This window comes from Acanthopagrus latus, chromosome 20, assembly GCF_904848185.1.
Source record: "Acanthopagrus latus isolate v.2019 chromosome 20, fAcaLat1.1, whole genome shotgun sequence".
NCBI classification, from domain to species: Eukaryota; Metazoa; Chordata; class Actinopteri; order Spariformes; family Sparidae; genus Acanthopagrus; species Acanthopagrus latus.
The window spans coordinates 4,754,279-4,775,623 of NC_051058.1; the positions used below are offsets into that span (position 1 = coordinate 4,754,279).

At 41.0% G+C, this 21,345-nt stretch overlaps 4 protein-coding genes and 1 non-coding gene across 7 annotated transcripts in view; 2 read left to right on the plus strand and 3 right to left on the minus strand.

Annotated features, from left to right (window-relative positions):
- spag9b (sperm associated antigen 9b) overlaps nt 1–4,170 on the minus strand; it is a 41,884-nt gene extending 37,714 nt beyond the window's left edge. For 2 of the 3 annotated variants that reach the window (XM_037080721.1, XM_037080722.1), the window contains exon 1: nt 3,563–4,169. In XM_037080721.1, the coding sequence (XP_036936616.1) occupies nt 3,563–3,862 (300 nt within the window). In that variant the 5' untranslated portion in view covers nt 3,863–4,169. Of the gene's footprint in view, nt 1–3,562 lie in introns of all 3 variants that reach the window. The other variant, XM_037080724.1, reaches the window with a different exon arrangement.
- Nucleotides 4,171–5,107: 937 nt separating this feature from the next.
- On the minus strand, nt 5,108–13,984 carry daglb (diacylglycerol lipase, beta). The gene is made up of 15 exons (XM_037080727.1): nt 13,388–13,984; nt 13,129–13,280; nt 12,274–12,448; nt 11,916–12,183; nt 11,644–11,766; nt 11,390–11,517; nt 10,522–10,648; nt 10,307–10,390; nt 9,704–9,781; nt 9,506–9,586; nt 8,980–9,107; nt 8,522–8,590; nt 7,765–7,837; nt 7,430–7,683; nt 5,108–6,155 (listed from the first exon to the last, which is right to left on the minus strand). The coding sequence occupies exons 1-15, from the start codon at nt 13,480–13,482 to the stop codon at nt 5,960–5,962; spliced, it is 2,031 nt and encodes a 676-aa protein (XP_036936622.1). The 5' UTR covers nt 13,483–13,984; the 3' UTR covers nt 5,108–5,959.
- A 206-nt stretch (nt 13,985–14,190) lies between these two features.
- trnaq-cug lies at nt 14,191–14,262 on the plus strand. Its single transcript has one exon. It is a non-coding gene; the product is annotated as a tRNA-Gln (tRNA).
- Nucleotides 14,263–14,686: 424 nt separating this feature from the next.
- On the minus strand, nt 14,687–17,669 carry LOC119010360 (THAP domain-containing protein 6-like). Its single transcript, XM_037082452.1, has 6 exons — nt 17,458–17,669; nt 17,122–17,314; nt 16,812–16,913; nt 16,350–16,560; nt 16,086–16,239; nt 14,687–15,845 (listed from the first exon to the last, which is right to left on the minus strand). Exons 1-6 carry the CDS (start codon nt 17,535–17,537, stop codon nt 15,833–15,835), a joined length of 753 nt encoding a protein of 250 aa, XP_036938347.1. The 5' UTR covers nt 17,538–17,669; the 3' UTR covers nt 14,687–15,832.
- A 26-nt stretch (nt 17,670–17,695) lies between these two features.
- On the plus strand, nt 17,696–21,224 carry mrpl58 (mitochondrial ribosomal protein L58). Its single transcript, XM_037082453.1, has 6 exons — nt 17,696–17,906; nt 18,966–18,990; nt 19,713–19,772; nt 19,935–20,017; nt 20,248–20,417; nt 20,504–21,224. The coding sequence occupies exons 1-6, from the start codon at nt 17,745–17,747 to the stop codon at nt 20,586–20,588; spliced, it is 585 nt and encodes a 194-aa protein (XP_036938348.1). The 5' UTR covers nt 17,696–17,744; the 3' UTR covers nt 20,589–21,224.
- The last annotated feature ends 121 nt before the right edge of the window (nt 21,225–21,345 follow it).

A 21,345-nucleotide genomic window follows, 5' to 3' on the forward strand; every position in this document is an offset into this window, starting at 1 on the left:
TGAAGAGAGTGCGTAATTTCTCAGCAGTTGTTACTGCTCTGAATGCAATGGAAAACAGGCTAGCAGTAGGACTAATGAGGATACAGTAGCATAAAGGAGCAACTATGTACAGGGGCAGAGGGGAAGTAAAAAATTTGCAGAAAAAATTGCTTTATGTTTTGAAACACACACATCGTTCGAGTCAAACTTAGTAAGGGAGAGACCAGAGGACAGAACTGGATCCAGGGTGTGGTTTTTGACATGCAAATGAGGGGTAACTTAATTGTTGTCATTTATTTGTATATATGTATGTGCATACATGTGTACATATAATTCAGTAACTTGTACACATGTTCCAAGTTTAAAAAAAAAAATGAATGAAAAATGAATATATATATATATATATATATATATATATATATATATATATATATATATATATATATATATATATATATATATATATATATTTATATATATATATATATATATATATATATATATATATATATATATATAATTTTCATTTGTATGGTAGTTAATAATATGGATATGTACAACAGACCATGAAGTCACAAAGTAAAAATAAACTATTTCAAAACTATATAGGTGTATGCATACATGCTCTTTCTGTCAACATGACTTGATAAAAAAATGTTCACAAAAAAACTTTTAAAGATGAGCTATTCAAACAAACAAAATCCAAACATTCATCTAATATCAGCAATAAAACGATCAAGCTAGTGTATTCATTTTTCGATTGGATATTAAGCACTTTTAAACAAGTCCTGTCCTATATCTAATGCCATAAGCTAGTCTGAACAGGTCGGCAGGTATAGTAAATAGTTCTGTGCATTAACCCCATCCTGACACAGTCATGACTTCCTACAACCATAAATGCCACATTCTGAAATGTAATTGTTCATTCAAGGTCCTACACTGACATGCACAGATGCTGACCTCTCCTATAAAAGAGAATGTAGAGTCAAAGAACGAAACGTATGTCATCATCCCAGCATAAGAATTACACTGGTCACACCAATATGACAGCTGCCAAGTGGCCTCAATGCATGAAGAGCAATGGGATGCAGTATTTTACACACTGCAGCCAGAGGAACAAGATAAAACGTAATCCCAACACAAACCAATGGATCTAGAAATTTGGCAAAATGTTGCGACATGACACAAATGATTTACATAGTATGACCTGTTGCGCCTGTCATTTAACATTTAACTGACAAGTAAAATGTCAACAACTTGACAAATACTGAGGAGTGGCAAAAATGACATGTACACACATCATACCGGGTTTCACAATCCCTGCCCAGTCTAGAGCATGTTGGCCACCACTCTTTTTGCTAGGATTAAGTGGATAAAGGCTGGAAAAATAAGCCAGATTAAGTGCAAATCCCTGCAGTATTTCAGGGTTATTTAAGATGCTTCATTGAGGGGCTGTTTGTATGAAGAACAGAGAGGTTTAAGGAGGAGGAATTCTGTGGGTTTGAGCTTTTTAAGTACAATAACAAACCTCAAGGGATTTCCCTGAATAATAGTGTTGCAGTACTATACTATTACAATACTATTGCAACATCAATATAGTGCCACAAACTGTTTCTATTAAAAAGATAATAAGAAAATTATAGATGATAGATTTTAACATACAATTATTTAAAAAATCTTGATATATAAACCTTGGTTAAGTTTTGGTTTTCATGGTGCAGTTAAAGTTCTACGATTTCATGTTGTTTGTTTTCTTATAAAGTTTGTTAAGTAGTTCTTGAAAATTCAATTCCTGTACACAATACTGATCATGGGCTGAAAAGAACGAACCATGACTGCAGGGTCCTACTGCATGAGCATGGTAGAACACATAATGCATGTTGCATTCAATCAGCAGTTCTCTTTATGACTCATCTGATTTTTTTTCCTCTTGACAACAGTTGTAACCAAATGATTCCTGAAACTGTGACTGTGCAGGAAGATAGTCAAATGACTGGAGCAGCAGTCATTCAACATAGTACTTTCAAAACAAAAGCATATTAATATTGAACCTAATAGAAGAGCCACATTATAACACTAAATAAGCCATTAATATTTATCTTAGTTAACCATGAAACAAGTACGGGAACTATAACGTCAATTGACAGCATAGGGTAAAATATTAATTGATGGAAATGATTCTGGTCATTGAACTCGTGTTTTGTACAACTACTCCACACTATTGCTGTAGGTTTCATAATTACATTAGAGGCATTAGTATTTTTAATCAATTAATAATCTTTGAATAGAGATATTCTTTCCTCTTTATTCTTTTACAGGTATTGCTTTGTATCACAGGCATGTTGCAAAGAATGTCCTTGTCAGCTGTGTCATCCTGAATGACCCTAACATTACATTTCTGTGAGCAACTCATTGTGATTCGACAACATCTTATAAACAACAGATGGGAGGAAACATTGACGAAACTTGAATCACAGGAATGTGACTTTTCTTTACTTTAAAAAAAAGCTGTCACACCAATTAATCATCAAAATATTTGATAATGTAGTTTAACAACTAATAACGTAACCATTGCAGCTCTAGAGCCTACAGCTTTTATCTCATCTGTGTGCCTGTTGTTACTATGGATTTAACACAGGCTTAGTGTCAAGATTGAATACTGGCCGACCACTGTGAACCAGTAGCCACTTATGCGGCATCATTAAAAGTCACAGTGCAGAAAAACAAAACTAGGACAAGCACTGACCTAATACTGGCGTAAACACACTGTTAAGATTCACCCAGATTGTTGGTGCAGCACAATACACCTGCAAATATGTCACTTTCCGAACAGAGACTGCTCCGTAGTGATAAAGTAATACTTGGGTTGAGTTAAATGAGGGGGCGGCGAGACAGTCATTAATAGTGAGGCTGAATGTGATCACTGACTGATTTGAATTTGTCGGAGGCAGGTGAACGCAGCCTCCTGATAAACAAATCACTGGGTGGTTTGCATAACTGACGCCTGACTGGAAATCAATGTTTTGGTCTTAAAAAGGTAAACCCCGGTGCTGCGTATTAAGCTTGATGCCGCATCAACTGTGGGTCCACAGAGTTGCTGGCATCTATGGTGACATGAGGTCGCAGCCAAATAGTTTGTGTGTTTGTGCACAGGCGGTCTTTTTAAAACCTTTTTTTCATGAATCTGCAACCCATCAGGCTGGTCCTCTTCTAACAGAGTTTGAACTTACAGAGACGATCTGCCTGCATTCCCTCAGTTTGGGGTATTTTGGCTCCAGCATAAACAAACCCGATAGCTGGCCGTGGCGACTATCAACCACCAGTTTATAAAGTGTAATTCTTCCTCAAGCACTTGCTTTATAAGATTCTGCAACTACGCCGAATTAAATGATGGTTCATATACGTCATAGACAGCACTTACTCTCGAATACCGAAACGTGATATTTAGTTGATGGGCATCACAACGGGGAATTGCCAGATTTGCGAATTCGGTTTGGCGTTTCACCTTTTCATACCAAAGCACATGAAACGAGCTTCTAATCTTTAATACGGGTTATGCATTAGTTTGGTAGTTAAAACCCACCTCCTCTGCGTGTTTTCTCAGTGCCTTCTCTCGCTCATACTGGGTGACGAGCTGCTCGTTGTCCTCCTTCAGCAGCTCCAGCTCCACTTCGTGCTCCTGGTTGACAGCGAACACCGAGTCCAAGTTCTCCAGCACGGCGACGACCAGCGGCATCAGCTCCTTCACTACGTCCTCGTCGTATTTCTCGATTAACCGTTCAAACTCGCGGTATATTGAACTGGCCAGCCCTGAGACCCGCTCTGACATCATGGTCGAGCTGCCAGAATCGTCCTGATACAGGACTACGTCGTCCAGCTCCATTTTCCTGCCTCCGCTTCCACTTATTTACCAGCTAACGTTAATGAGCTAGCGGCAAGCTTCAGCTGGCCAGAAGCTGTCCGCCTCGCTACTTTCAGCGCAACAAAGCCGTGTTACTAAAACATAGCTTGAGCGTTAAGTACGGTACAGAAGATACACTGTACTTCATAAACTAAGTCTACAATAATAAGTCGTCTGGACGGCTGACTTTTAAAGCTTGCTAGCCTCGTAGCTAGCAGTCCTGAAAAGTCTTTACTTGGTTCCTGATTAGTTTCCCTGTCCAACAGATGAGCTCTTGCTGCTGCCTTCAAGTGCTGTCGGAAAGACGGCAATGAACACAATTAAACAGCATAGCACAGTAGTAAACACTGCAGAGACAACGTCAAATTTGATCCCAGAGGTTACCGCATATATAGAAAATAAGCTACTTTATTTCGGAAAATTACTTTTTACAAAAAGGCAAAATGTGCAATCAAAATATATGTTGAAATCGCTACAGTGTTGGAAAAAATTTTTAAGGCTACAGCGCTAAAATATAACGGATGAGTGGCGATAATCAGTAGAAATGAAAACTACCATCTCATTAGTTCAAGAATCATTTCTCCTGACTTTCTGCTATATAGTTGCTGTGGTGTGACGTTTAGAGGCCGGACAACAACCCGTATCATCTGATTACAAGAACAAACACTTTATTTGTGGCTCTCTCAAGTTACAGCCGTAGGCGATGCGCACTTATCATCATTTATTTTCTGCTTTTCACGGTCACATTTAGTTACCTTGCAAATGCATAAGTTACCGGCTTACTGTATCTCTCAATTTCATTCTAAAGCTATAGTACAAAGCAATGTGGCCACCGGTTTGTGGGCCTACAGTTACATTTCACGTGTAAATTAATTAGTAGCAACAAGTTGTTCAGTCAAGAGCAGCGCTTGGTTTGCCATGTCCGGATACAGGGACATACGAGGATCACTTGAAGATGACATGTGCTGGTGACGGGACGTCGCGGTTACGTCACATGCCAAACAGGGTTGATGTAGTATAGAATAAAAACTATGGCCAGCACCGAGTCATCTGAATTATTTACACCCCTCCCATTGACTCATGTGGCTTTAGTCAAAAGACTCATCCGACTCCCGAGCTTCCAGCTGTCCTCAACATTTGGTTTACATGCATTCAGTTCAACAGGGTGCTGTTTCTGGGGTTATGCTTGTGTTCGTCCTATTAGAAAAGAAATTCAAGGATGAGGGGTGCGCTTCACAAAAAGCATTTATTTGCATCAAGGAGTCCATTCCATTGTACTGGAGGATGGGAAACAATTACGCAGGCATCAGATGATTCTGACTGAACTTATTATAATACATTACCTGAATTTTTTTTTATATATAACCATGGCAAGTAAACAGGTTCCCACGAAATGTACAAGTACAATCGACCTCCCTTTTATGTATATCCTTGTTTGCTGAACACCATGCACTATTAAAACTGTATTGTAGGAAATGCAGAATAAAACTCAATGTAAACACGCCGCACTCAACAGTCCTTTTCTGTAAACCAATTCTGTTTACTTGTTTATCTCTAATGCATAGGCACTGTTCACCCTGATGTTTAAAAAGACATTAAAACACAAGACAGACCAACTACAGTCACAACAAAATGAATGTCAACTCCTATATCCTCACATCCTGGACCAGACTGCTCTTCAGTCCTCCCCACTGGTAAGGATGACAACATCAGCCTCTTCCAGGGACCGTGAGGCAGCCTCTGCCAGCCGTACAGCCCCTCACACAAGCATGAAATGTAGAACACTGCCATAACAGTAAAACTCCAGCACTGTCAAATATTGTACACATCGCACATTCAAAGATCATAGCATGTGGTTGCTAATGGAGTAACTCAAGAGTTGAGGGAAAAAAAAAAGAAATTACAGGAATTAAATAATTGAAAAGTGCAATTTAACATAGTACTTTCGCTCCAAACGTTTTAAAGAAATGTCATTCATGGAGATCACAACAGGGAAATGTCTATGGTTTCATGTCTTCCATTGCCATTACAATCCAAGTCTTGGAGCACATTTGTAAGGAGTCAGTCTATGGTACACGTTCAGATAGAATGGTGCTGGCTGTTGTTTAAAGACGATGGGCAGAGGGAGTAGGGCTTCTCGGTGGTAAGACTGCTGAGTGCTCGGAGCACAGCGTCAGGCATGTGATCTGCGAGCATCCTGGGACTGATCAAAATACTCCTGAAGGCCATTTCATTGGACCAGTCTGCACGGTACCGGACCTGGGAAAAACAAGACCTGAGGGGGAAAAAAAGACAGAAAGACGTTTGGAGGCAAGTCAATTCTCATTTCAGAGTCTGAGGCCTCTTTTTGGGACTGACTGAACAATACACCACCTTGTCAGTCAGTTCTCCTCTCTCCACGCTAAAAGTGAAATGTGACTCCTGTTACTCTGCTACTGGCCGGTTGCTGCACAGAGCAGACACCTCTGGTAGCTTGTAATCACCTTCAGACTATTCATTTTTTAAAAAGTAAAATGACAGTGAAAGTTGCCAACATATAATACAATCAGTGTAAAACAGACCACCTTCTAACACTGGGAACACCGACAAGCCCAGTGCAAAGTTTAAATAAGTTATTTACAGGGGAAAAAAACATTTGCACTGGTGCTGCTGTGGGTCAGAGCCAGTTTCTTGTTATCGGAAGGTCGCTGGTTCGATTCCCCTAGTCTCCATGTCAGAGACACTGAACCCCAAACTACTCCTGATGTGCTGGTCACCACCTTGCATGGCAGCCACCATCATCAGTGCATGAATGTATGTATGAATTACTGTAAGTTGCTTTGGACAAAAGCATCTGATAAATGCCCTTAAATGCACTGTTAAAAATGTATGTGCATACAGATGTACACTTCTATAAACCACACTACTTTTAGCGTGGTCTACCCAATAAATTGTGTAAGTGTGCAGGCATAGTTCATGTGACTACCATCATCAAAAAATCTTACTTAATGCTCCACTCCAGCCAATTTGTTGTTGCTTCCTTCTCAACGGTTAACTTTTTTTCCAAACAGACAATGGGGTGTGGTTAATAATCCAAATGTATCCATGGCCATGGCAACCAGTTTGGCAAGGAAGTTGAAACTGGAAGCACTGAGTGGAATTTCTTGTTTGGGTATAAGCACTTAATAAACTTGCAGAGTCAAAGTGTAAGCACTGAGAGAAGTTGCAGAATTACTTGACGTAAGAGTGCTGAAAGAGCTGGAAGTAAGAAAAGTAAAAAAGAAAAGTAAGGTATTATGACAGTGTCACCATCCTATAGTTCACAGAGCAGAGTAGTGTCAATGATTATGCTTCAACTGTAACATTTCCTGGCCAGTAAATCTTTTGGTTGCAGTTTTTTTTCTTTGTTTTGTTCAAGGCACCTTATCAAAAAATGTTATTAAATTGGATGGGTTGTAAAGAAAATTAAATAGCTTTCCCGACATCCTACTTCAGCAAGACGGCACAAATTTGTCCAACTCAGCTCCTCATATTTACATAAAGTAAATGGAAAATGAACAGTAGACAGACCTCCGTGACGGCCCATCTTCTGTGATATGCAGAACGCGTCCGGGCAAAAACAGAGGTAAATGTGCGGCTGTGTGGGCAGGAGAGTCATCTGACGCCAGGCTCTGATAGGATGACGAGTGGCGAATCATCAGGGACTCCTCCCCAAGCAGCGGCTGGCTAAGCTCCTCCTCCCTCCTGTCATCCATCTCTGTGGGAAAGTCATCCGGGTCTCCTCCAAACAGCTCGTACCAACAACCCTGCAGCAGGATGCGGTACTGGAAAATACAGAGAAAATGACTGTCTGACTTAAGATACTCACCGATGTTGTCAAGGTGAATGTTTTTGTTTGTTTTTACCTTTGGCTTACTGCAGTTGGAAACTATCTTGAGAATCTTTCTCTTCAGATCCTCCATATTAGGAATGCTCAGCCTGTACAAACACAGTGATAGCTGATTGATTAAATGCTGCCATGGGGGAACTAAAGTTTAAAAGAACAGAGGGAAATGGAGCATGTGAGCTGCACTCATTTTCTCCCTCTCTGTGCCTGTAATAACAGGGCAGAGCCAAATATAGAATGGCCATCACACACTAGTCTATAATAGTCTGTGCACCACAGCACGTTCATATTAGCCATTTGAAGACAAGAGCCTACAGTGCTGCTAACACAGAGAAATGTATCTGCCTTATCCACTGTGAATACTGTCACAACAAAACTAAACTGTTTCAAAGATGTAAGTGTTATACAGTTCCATTTACTCATCAAGCTATGCTAGTTTAAAGGGGCATTATGTAGTTAATAAGGTATAATACAAATTTAGAAATATGTTCCCATTACTTAATAAACAAGCTGTTCTCGGGGGGAGAAATGTAAACAACATGTAAAGAAAGTATAACTTAAGTATGAAGCTGGGTGGCTCTTTAAGGTCAGTAAATTCAGTCATGGAAATTGAGAGAGGTCATTCATTTAGTTTGTCAGGCACGAAAGAAAAACAATCAATGATCCTTTATTTTCTGATTAAACATTTTTTCCACAAAACTACAAAGTGCACCTTTAATCAAATAATATGTTCTTATGGCAGTTAACAATTCATAGTACAAAAAGCTTTGTCTTACCTGGGAACCAGATCCTTTCCAAGTACGACCGAGACCACAAAGTCCTTGGAGTAATCAGCTAAAGCTTTACTGTACATAACAGTTGAAAAAACACAGTTACAATGAAAGTTGTGGTTAATATTTGACAGGCAGAAAGTATATGAACATGACATGTTGTAAGTTAGACCTGTAAAAAAATACATTTGATAACAGGGCTCTGATGTTGATATGTGTCAAGACTGTTTCAAATATACTGCATCATTAAGTAACATACCATAACTTCAAATTTAAAGACTTTAAAAACATAAACATCTTTATCTTATGCTGGGTGCCAATGAACAAGAAATGAAGAGACATTTTCAACCTGTTGCTTAAATAGGTGTCTTTTTTAACTGTACGCAAAAACTGACCATGGGAATCAGTCCTTGTCTGTCCACTGTGAGCTGTTTGCACTTGCCACAGTGCTACTGTACAGTTACCTCAAGAGTCCCCCTGGTGGAGAGAATGAGTAGCACTGCAGGGTGGGGAAGGAACTGCGCAAGAGGACGGCCAGCACCGAGGCTGTGCCAGCACCAAGACTGTGACCAGTGATGACCAGTTTATATTCCTTGAAATACAGGAATGTGGAAACACGTTACATACCTTATAATACCAGGATAATTATCGATGTATTACCATTGCAAGTTTTTAGTTATTTCTTATCAATAAATGGTTAGAAAATATATGGCAGCAAACATCACAATTTAATAATAAATTACTTTAGGAAAGAAATTAAATAGATAATTACTACAAAAAACATTAAATGAAAACATAAAGTTTCAAGTAGACATATTAGTATTTCAGATTAGCATCATGTGGCATCATGTACACTACCATCCATGTAAAACTTTCCCAATGATAATATATTGTTGCTTCAGATGTGCCAGCTATGATGGAATTACAGTGAAACACAGTCAAGCCTGCTGCAGGTGAAATGTAGTCTTTGACCTCTGTTACACTTCTTACCGGTGCGATGTTGAAGGCCTGGTTAAGGATGCCATCGTTGACCAGCTTCTTGTAGATATAATTGGCCGCCTGGCAAATGCCCTGCAGTAAGAGACACAGGCACACATTGATCTCTTGGAAAATAAATAATCTTACCTGAGAGTGGTGTAAACATCTACAAAGACAAGTTGAGAGTATTGAGATTAACAGGACAATGACCTTGTGAGCGTAGCAGGCTCCTGACACTCCTTCTACAGGCAGGTTCTCACATTCAGCAGACAAGTCTGTCAGGACATCCTGGGGGACAAGATTCAGACACCATGTGAGATAAAATACCCTGCAAATCTGATTACCCATGTATCAGACCAAATGTCAAAGTCAACAGTTTAAGGCTGCATGTGGAATATTACTTTGGTAGAGAACAAATTGTGTTCACAATCAATGCTGGGGACAAGATTCAGACTTGTAGACGAACCTACAAAGGATCAGATTATGTTTCTTTCTTTCACCCTCGCTGATTATGACTGTCACATGTGCTGATACACTCACTCAAACACCGTCCCTTACGTACTGCACTGTCACTTCATACTCAAGGCTTCTATTTTGATAAAAAAACGTTATTTTTAGTTCTTTCGAGGGGTGGCTCATGCCATTAGAGGAACACCAACTGTGACCTATATCTATCAGTCTCTTTCAACACTCCAAGTTATCAAGTCCATACAAACAGGGAAGTGATTCTGAACAGTAAGTGGAAATGGAAGGAAAACAGCAAGCACTGCAAATTCACAGCGGTTCACAACAATTACAAGAGGCACTATTCACCTTCAGTGACAGTGTTCCTCTGACAGCCACCAGAACGGCCTCTCTCTTATGATCCAGAGCCACAAAGAAGGGGATCTCATAGATCTGCAACAAAAACAGTTTGAATCATAGAGACTGTTGGACAGGTGCCAACTTCTAAGGGCTACAACTTAGAAGAACTTCAAATATGAACACAAAGGAGAGCTCCTGACAGTGACAACTACTAAAATGTCTACCTGGTTGTGGAAGCTGACATAGATGAAGTCTCTGTACTGCAAACCGGTGCTGAGCAGGATGGATGAAAAGTGACAACCGAGGTGGTCTCCGCCGACGATGTCATACTCACCCGCTCGGCTCCTGCAGCTGATACACAGTTTGATTTGGGTGTGAACATTAATAAGCCAAAAGCCACATAAGACAGCTGACCAAAGAGATGCTGTCAACAATGTCGCAGTTCTGTAGCTGGGTACAGATTTTTCAGATGTAAAACAAGACAAAGCCACTAAACTGTAAACATAACCTCTATTTATACTTATAGTTTACTTGTTCCAATTACTGATTTTTTCCTTTTGGTTCTCACTATCATATTATTAGTAAGGCTACATATTTGATAAGGCTCAACTGAATAAAAATATCTATGAATCAATTTCTAAATTTAAAATTTTTCTCTGATGCTGAGATTATGTAATTTGTAGGCCAAGTTATTTGCTGTGATAAGAGCATCCAACCTTTGGCATGACAAAATAATTTGTAGTTCACTGTTGATGCTTTTTGAGGCAGCCTTTTTCTACCCTTAGCAGCTGTTAAGGGAGAGTTCTGTGAAGGGTCAGTGATCAGAAAATTAACTGAAAACGATCAATTTGAGGATATGGGAATTGGAAATTAAGTGCAGTGTTATTTTCAATCTAAAACTGTAACTCATGAATGACATGTATTTAAAATAAAAATAGTTTAAAGGTGTAATTTAACTAAAAAGTGTTATTGAATCAGTTTAATTGATATATTGCAATTAGCTTCTCTTTCTTGGACATTTCACTTGGGATGAGCTTTTATTTTGTGAAATGTCCCTTTAGACTAACTGACTCGGACGAGAGTGCATCTTACCAGTCTCCACTGAGCTTGCAGGGCCCAGTAAGCAGGTTGGAGTAAATGTACAATGGCCAGCCATAAGCTGCTGCAGCAAACTGCATGCAGTGAGCTGCTTTCTCCAACTCTGTCTCCAGATCCTCTCCCTTTAAACAGTTACAGACATACAAGCAGGCGAAAATATTGAAGAATTGAGTATTCAGACTTGCATAACTTTGATGGTTTTGCTGGCTGGTTTACCCATATTCCTGACTGCCCTGAAGTGTACTTACGATGGGAGAGGAAGGGCTGTGATCAATTATGACCTCTGGGTCTCTGCTTTGCTCCATTTTATCCTGCTCCTGATGCAGCAGAGCTAAACCGGCTGCTATGTCACTTGGGACCAGGTCTGTGTCCTGAAACACACACACACACAAGCATCATACCACTAGATAGTTTTTGTACATACCACACTACACAGTTTGTTTTAGTTTATGATCTATGATTTTATCACAAACCCACAAACTGCCTGACTAAAAGCAAAGGAAGAGGAAGTGTCCCCTACAGAGAAGAATCTGCTGAAGAGCTGTGCGATGCTGGAGAATGCTGCGCGGTGACTTTCGTCCTGCGGCAGACAGCAGCACAGGAGCCGCAGCCTGCTCTCCCACACTTTGACGGCCAGGGAGCGAGCTGTGAAGAGGAACTGGGTGCCCTCGTTGCTCTGCATATCTGGCACTCCCAGTGGCTCCATGGCAGCAGGCTGAGGGCGGGGGTTGCCCAGCGGGTCGAACACAAATACCACGCCCACCCCAGTGAACAGCAGGATGATCCAGCTGTTGTGTCACAAAAAGAAACATGCTGGATCAAAAGCAGGTATTTGATAAGTTACGAAACTCTTGACTTCATAGCCTTAAAGAACCTACCTGGCAACCACTGCTGCAATGACAGCACCCACTGTGGCAGGATCGCAGCCTTGACTGTCATCAGACACCCAGACAGCTCCCAAACAGGCCCACACCAGCTCAGGGAGGTACAGGAGTGCTCGCAGGTACACCAGTGCAGGGATAGAGCGCCGGGGGCCGGAGTTAGTAATGGTACCTGAGAATCAATCCCAGGAATGAGAGTAATTAGACACTGAAATGCAAATTTTAAGTTGCCTAAGAATACCATCAACAGGTTGTCTCATTAAATTGCAAAAAAACAAAACACTGTGTGAAATATGACAATGCTTTCCAACCATTCAACCTTTTGCTGTTTTCAATGTTGAGGATGGCAAATGCGGACATGCTGCGGTAACATTTTCATCACTGATTCATCTGTCAGTTATTTTCTCAATTAGTTGATCAGTTGTTTGATCTTTTAAAAATCAGAAAATAGCGAAAAATGCTGATCAGCGTTTCTCAAACGCCCTCAAATGGCTTGTTTTTCTCCAAGACCTGGACATATTCAGTTTACTGTTACAGGAAGAGTAAAGAGCCCAGGACACCATCTCATTTAAGAGGCTGAAATCTAAAAAAATAAATTAATAATAATAAAATACTCAAACCAATTAATCGATGGAATCAAATTTGTTGGCGCTCAGAGTCCAACTGTGTGAACGCGTGTTGTGTCGGCAGCAACTGTCTTTTGCATACATAACTGTATTTTGACACTTTGGCTGATGTGATCAAAAAAGACACCCAGCACTACAAAAGCTTATTCATGATCAGTCACAGACAATGTATTGCTCGCACTGAATTTTAAGTGCTATGTGACCTGATATACCGCAATCGATTTACCTCGGGCACTGACATAGACAATAGCCAGCAGTGACAGGATGATGAGCGCCAGCACAACCAACAGTCCAACCAGATAGCTGTGAAGTACTCCTCTGCCATTACAGTCAAAATGACCCCTGTGGTAGGTGTACAGGATCATGGTGCCAATCCACCTGCGGAGAACATAACAGTATGGACGGTGAAAAGAGCAGAGTCGATGAGTGTTATTACTGGTTGAGTCCACAGCGAGTAACTGCCACTTAGGAGGGTAAAAACATACCAAAGTACACGGACAAATAGTTCGAAGCAGCCGGGGAAAACTAGGTCGTCACTGGCGATCCCCCACCGCCGACCAAACACCACGAGTCCAGGCATTTTGCAAGTTGACAAGTCCAAATATCTCTCAGGACTCTCTAGAACAATGGATACTCCGAGCCATGCATGGCTTATCTGCCAAAGCAGCAGCTACAGTGGCTGAAAACCAGCTGGACCCGCTGTTGTCACATAATCACGTACTTCCCCGTGTTGCCTAATTAATTGAGTTTGCAAATGTTGGCTAACTGCACGATAACGTCAGGCTGAGTAATCGAGGAAATGAGCCCCCATCGACGCGACCTGTCTCTACGTTAGCCAGGAACGCCCAAGTATTATGTATGTCATAGACATAGAGTTGAGGTTTGCGATATGTCAACACACAGCACGACAAACACTAGGCAGCACTGGTACCGTGAACGACAGCCCGTGGAATCACTGCGTGACAGTAAGCTAACGTAACTAACACGAAAGCTAGCTAAAAATACTCTGAGCGATGTGAGCTGGTTTGTTTTGTTATGCTAGAACGAGCAGTGTCCGCCTGCTAATGGTGCACTGTTGCAACAGGGGCTATTGTGCATGAGTTCCGGTATTTCTCTCGTCCACTAATAAAAGCGCCCCTCTTACCAAGTGCCACTTAATTTTGTACACGGCTTTTGTGAACTGTACCGTTTACTTATTTTTGCTTGGATTTATTGTTAACCCAATGGCGATATAAACTAGTTATGACGAAAGAGTAATAATCTCTAAAGTTGGTCAACGCCACAACTTGGTTCCATGGTGTAATGGTTAGCACTCTGGACTCTGAATCCAGCGATCCGAGTTCAAATCTCGGTGGAACCTGTCCTTTTCATATTTTTTTTTTCAAACCCCTAGACAAAGGTAAAAATGTGCAACGCTGCCCGCGCGAGTGCAGTTAAGCCCATAGACATAATATACGTAGACGCCTCACAGACTGACGCTGCCTATTGGAGCTGAGGTATCAGCGCGGCCGCCATCTTGGATGGGTCCCCAATGCGCCCCCCCTGCATTTATGTCTACTGAGGAAGGTGTATCCCCAACTACAATAACCATAACTCCCCGAATTTTCACAAGGTTTGGTTTGTTACAAACGGCAGAGATTTAGTTATGATACAGGACGCTGTCATATATCAAAAATACGTGCTTTAATGCTAAAATACTTTGTATTATGCTCTTTAACAAAGACATACGGTAGGCTATGGCATATTTATAAATGAATTAATTTATAATTTAATAAAGAAACAAGTTTGATTGTTCATTTGAATTTATTTCTCTCTCTCCTCACACTCACAATCACAAACACACACACCCCTTCTGTAACACATATACATACACATTTTCCAGGCACGTGAGTGGAGGACAACAAGGAAAAAATAACTCATTTACTGCTATGAAGTCGTCTTGACAGTGACACTGACACAGCCCGAGGTCAAAGACAGACACCTCCGCGGCGAGCGTGTAATGACGTAGCCCAGCATTAACAAGACTGACATTTAAACGAGGGCTCAACATTAAAGTCCAACTGCAACACTGATCAGATAATCATCAGCTAGGAGGATCAAAATCAGAGAGAGGGAAAAAAAAAAAAACATCTCACTCCAGTTCAAAGAACAGACTGCTGTCAAAGATCATGTCCCTGCTGGGGGGACAATCAGTAATTAAGCAAACCTCAACAGACTGGATGTGGACACCCATCACACAACTCTCATTAAAGCATATAAAAGATCCATAACAATTGACTAACCCACAACAGACTGACACTGTGAAGACATCACTTGCCAACCTGGAATAGTACAGGTGCAATAACTTGATATGTTTCAAATGTGGCAAAGCAGAATAAGTTTAAGTGTGACAAAAAATTACTTCACACACACTTTAACAGGAAGATGTTGACAAAAAAATTAGAAATCATAAACAAAGAAATGCAGGGGGAAATATTCCAAAAAATACCAAAAGAGAATTTGATCTTTTTGCTTGACCACCTTCACTGTTCCCTGTGAGGGGATCATCAGCCCGCCATTGTTTTTAAGTTCAAGCAGGTGGGAGCTCTGGTCAAAGGATGAGGGTACAGCAGCTGTGACGGCACGGCACACCTCACAGGACAGCTTTTTCTGAATTTTTCTGACAACAAACCCTGAAATGTAGAAAAGGGGCATTGTCCACAAGATCACCAAAGCGGGTGGCCAGGTAACTGTGGTCACATATGACTGCAGAAATGTTTGCAAAGGGGGACAGGAGCTCTTCCTCGGCCTTTGAAGCAGAGTGCATGTCTGCAGCTGATAGGGACACAGTTTCATCTTGTGCTGCCACGTTGCCTGACCCACTTGGTGAGACACCACAACGGACCATCAGACGGCGGAAAATGCCTTGGAACTGCCCTGCAGTTAGATTGTTACTCCAGCCTCCTAAAAAAAACCCAAAACATTTACATACTTGGATTACAGAGATGTTTAATGAGGACAATCAGGGTCATAAAAGCAATATCTTCTGAGGGTAAGTAAGGAAACTGTAACCATTTTCCCCACAGGTAGGCTATAAAAGGTAAGTAAGGTAATAACTGTATAACCATTGTTATACATTATGTAGGGCTTAAGTATTTTAACCAATATGTTTCAAAAATGTAATCAAAAAAACATGTACTACACCGTTGCAACGTATGTGGATGTGGCAGGGGAAGATGCAGAGAATCCCTCAGGTAACTGTAGGCTTTCGGACCATGGAGGTGCAGCGTGAGGACAAACTCTCTCTGGTCCTTAGTGTATTCATGGTCCTGCTTTGAAAACAGGTCTATCTGAAGATCTGAAATTCAGTTAACACAAAGTAGGTTCCCTTGAAATAATACCTTTATAAAGTCTCACAAAGAGTGTAAACAACATAAAATTCAAGGTTGTATTATCAATTTATTTTACCTGAGTGGGAGTCAAGCCTTTCTTTCAGCTCTTCATTTATAAGGTTCTTTTCCCTCAGATCTTCCAGAAGACTCTTGACGGTTTTCTTTGCTCTCCGTTCTCGGGCTATTGCATTTTCCTTCTCGCGCTCTAGACTCTGCACTCTAGCCAAAGCTTCACTGAGTCTGGCCTTCAAGTGAGAGGGAGAATCGGGCAATGCATAGGAGTGGTCCTAGTAGAAAGAATGATACATACACCACGAGTATGGGAAAGAGAGAAAGGGCACGTGTGTGAGAGAGAGCGTCAGTGAATGAGGGTGCATATGTGTTCAAGCGTGTATTCATCTATTTATAACATATAAAAAAATGTACATGTGAGTATGTCTGAAAAGAGTTGCAGAAAGCGAGGGAGAGATTTTGATATGACCAGAGCCACGATGCTCACAGCTGTATGGGACGTTTCAAATAGCCTGCAAACACTCACATCATTGGGCTGAGGTTCACTTTCAGGGACACGCAAAGAAAGGTCCAGTGGTTGGCTCTCTTCAGCTTCCCTTGAAGTGTTTGTGTTCCTTGTCCCTACGGGCTAAAATATAAGACACATAATACTTAAAAAACAACTTCATTAAAAACACTTGAAAAGGTTTAAGTATCCCACAGTGTAATACACAATACATCACTAATTTCTAAACATGCAAAAAGAACTAAAGTTTAGCAAAGTGTGGTATTAACTTTTGTTTGACATATGAAGAATAGACATCTCTGTTAGCATGTAGAGTTAAAAATACACCTACTCGTTGGGGATGACACGGTAAGTTGAAGACAGATGGGGTCGTACCATCTCTAAGCCTGACAATCTGGCCCGTCCTGTCAAAGTCACCGGGCTTGAAGTGCTCACTACAGAGCTTTGACGACTCAGACGCAACAAAACCCTCCCGTCTTAGAGCAGCTTCCCACTGCCTCCTCAAGCCTTTATCGCTGGGGAACCTTCAAAGTGTGAAGAAAAAGAAAACAGCAAAAGACAATGACAGAGGGAGTACCAGTTCCCCCGCGTTGCACGTAAGCAACGTTAGTGACGACGACAAAATATTATAAATGGTAAAATAACCAACACTATTGTTCAGTCTTACTTGTGAAAGGTAATCCCACGCGACTTGGTGAGAACACTGCGCCGGTTATTGCAACCGTAAGCTGCACAAAATACGGGCATGGCTGCTCGCTCTCCGTTGACTCGGGTGCTAGTTTAGAGTGAGGAGACCCAACTAAGATGGCGGCGACGCTGGGTTACGTGCCAGCACGTCACGAGGCGTCTACGTACATGATGTTTATGCTTAAGCTCATGTCAGCGCGCACAGCTGACGAGTTGACGTAATATCGTCGGCATCACGTCACGTGGCAATAACGACGTCAGTCCAACATGGCGGCGCACATAGCACGACGTCCGTATTTATTTTGTTGTAGAACAGTAGTCAGTGTTATTTCACCGCATGTCAAACTAGGGAGTGCTGAAATAACAGACGTACGCAATGCTCTGCATCCGAGAGCTGGTTACCGGACTCGAGGGACAGACAGCCCAGAGGTTAGTTGGAGCCAGGGTAGCTTTAGTTCCAAAACGTCTCTCCTCTCATCCAAAAGGCTTCTTCAGTTCAGTCCAGTTCAGTGAACTGAACAAGCCTCTTGGATAAGAGATTAAATGTCTTCAAGAAACTCAAACAAGTCCAGCTGCCTACGATATAGCAATTACAATTACCATGACCTGATGACTGAGAACATTACTCAACACATTGCAGCCATATTTCATAACAACATGCAGGGGTTAAAGCCTTTATGTACTTGCCTGTCAATTAAAACTTCTTTAAAAAGGTTATAACATTTAGCAGAACTGCTTAGTGAGCGATCTAATCTATTGGCTGGCCTTCCTACTACTAGTGAATAAATGTCCCCGTTTGTGGGACAGTAAAGGAATACTGATTCTGAAAGCAAACCTACAGTATGCCCAGTATGTACCTATGCACTGAATTTTAACCAAGGTCTTTACTTTAACCTCATTCGGGTAAAGTAAGTCGCGCTGAAATACTTGGTAAAACAAAGAAGCACCCAGTTTGTTTGCGGATCCCACCTTTCAAATCGCAGCAACACCACAAATTTGAAGATTAAAAATGCTTATGCTCTGGTCATGACTGGAGTAACAGAGAATGGTGTCCCAAGAAAACTAAAACTAAAAAAGAAGGAAGGGTCATCATGTCATCAGATTTTCCTTTCGGGGCCGGATCATGGTGACAGCTGTACTGAAGTAAATACGGCAACATATCTACATCGTCTGTCTTCTGGTGACGAAATGCCACCAGAATATGAAAGACCACACTTATGATATTGTGTTGATTTAAATAACCTCCAACACTACAGTCTGGCCCCAAAGCCAGATTCATCAACGGCCATTCCTTGTATTATACTAGGATGTGCTTACTTTGGATGTAAGCAGCACTAAGCTGTTACCTTTTCAGAATGACCTCCAGAGGTCATCGTTGTGGCAATGTGGTCAGAATTGTCAGTGGAGTTTCTGTGACATCCTCAAGGAAAGAAATACATTCACAGAATGGCTGATGATGTCTGATTTATCTAATGTTTTCTCTTTCAGGACACCCAGGTGCACATTCCAGTCGGTAAATATACAAGACTGTTTTTGCCAAAGCAGAATTGGAAAGTATTTTCATTCCCGTTTTGTATTCTTCAGTAATGATATACACTGCTCAAAAAAAAAAAAAAATTGAAGGGAACACTTAATTGTCACAGTGTAACACCAAGTCAGTTAAGCTTCAGGGATATCAGCCTCTCCATTTGGGAAGCACAAGTGACTGTGAATCAGTTTCACCTCCTTTGGCGTGAATGAAAGTGACAACAGGTGCAGTGGAGAGGCAGAAGGAAAACACCCCCCAGAAGGGAATGCTTTTGCATCCAGGGGCCACAGACAGTTGCTTTCTTCTTATCCTTCCTTACTGCTTCTTCTCTAATTTTGTGTTCTGCTAGTGTTCTAGTTACTATTGGTAGCACGAGGTAGTACCAGCTGCCCAGTCAGGTTTCACAGATAGTCCAGGATTCCTCCAGGATGGCCCATCTGTATGACTCAGAGACACTGCTGGGTCAAATTATGAGTTGCTCTGATAAGTTTCACATGAGTTGGTTCAGCCTGTGATTTACCATTTTCAGTGTGATTTTAAACCCACCCTCAGTGGGTTGATGATTTTGGTTTCCGTCAACTGTTATTTTGTTCTCAACCACTTGTACAATGTACCTCAAAAAATATTTTCAACTTGAGATCTGATGTGTGATTAAAGTGTTCCCTTAATCTTCTGAGCAATGGATTTCAACCTCTGTTGTCTTCTAGATCGTCTGACGGTGTCTTACAGCAGAAGCAGTGGTCCTGGTGGTCAGCACGTCAATAAAGGTGGCCAGAGTTTAACTTCATTAACCCAAAAAATGTTCCTCTGTTTAAAAGAGTATGTATTTTAAAGCGACATGTGACTTTCGACATCTTGAACAGATAGTTCAGTCTGGTTTTTTTAGTAACATTATATTCCTTTTCTTTGATGCTCATCTCACTCCATAGTCAGCACAAAGGCAGAGGTCCGTTTCCATGTGCACACAGCAGACTGGATCCCGGAAGTTGTTCGACAGAAGATCTTTGAAAAGGTTTGTTTTCAAATGCTGTGCCTGAATGAAAGCCTGAATAGTTAATTACAAGTACACTGTTGTATTACTGTAGTTCTTAATTTTACTATTTTATTATCTTCTCCTGAAAGACCATGTCAACAGAAAAGCTGTGCAGTTTGTATTTCAGTGACGCCTGGATACGCTAATTTTTGTCCCTGTCACCGTGAAACGTAGCCTGACCAACTGCACAAATTTTCTTTGTGGCACAGAACAAAAACCGCATCAATAAGGCCGGAGAGCTGCTGGTGACCTCGGAGCTGAGCAGGAGTCAGCAGAGGAACCTTACCGATTGTATCCAGAAGATCTCTGCTATCATAGCTGAGGCCAGTGAGAAGCCGCATGAAGCGACAGCAGAAGACATAGCTCTCAGGGAGGGCAGGTAGCTACAGCACAGCACAGTGTGTTTGTATCCATCTCGATGGTAAATGTGTCTTATGTGTGTCTGATGTGAAATATGTTGTGCAGGTTGGAGAGAAGGAACAAAGAGCGACTCAACCAGAAGAAGATCCATTCAGCGATCAAAAGGAGCAGACGAGTGGATTTTGATTGACTGATTGTTAATTTAAGTTTTGTCTTCTGTCTTTAGAATAAACTGTTTATGTTTTTACTAAATATACACATCAGCGTAAGATGTTTTAAAGTTGAGCTCATAGGACTCATAGGACATTTATTATACTCTGTCACCCACTTTATTTTTGTAGCTGTCATGCAAAACATCTGAGGGGTTACAAAGACTATGGTGGCAATATCTTTGCCCATATACCTGTCTTCCTATCAAACTCTCTAAACTCAACCAGCACAGTCACAGTGTGCCAGCAGCAGGTGAGGTTGGGGAAAACATGAAAACAGGAACAGGAATATATGCTACGCATACATAAACATACCATATAAACCCACCTTCTTTGACTATTTTTATATTTATTTGTCTGCAGTATTTGTATATAGGTAATGGAAACACTTGACTTTTATATGACATTCTGTTTTGCTGGTCAAAGTTGCTTTTCATATATACACATATTTTTTAACCTATTTGTATTTATTGTAGTTTTGCAACGTAAACCTCATTGTATATGTATGTACATACATGTGCACATACACACAGCACTTTGTGAAGTTGATTCTAATTCTAGGAATAAGTATGTGTTAAAGTAAGATGGAATAAACAAAGACAGTGGCAATATTCCCATTCAAGTCACAGAATACATTGGTGTTAAACAGAAAATAATGACAAGTGGCATAGAGAAAGACACAATAGTGCAGGATTGAAGCAGTAATTGTAAGTATCTATGTTACTTATGAAAGGTTGT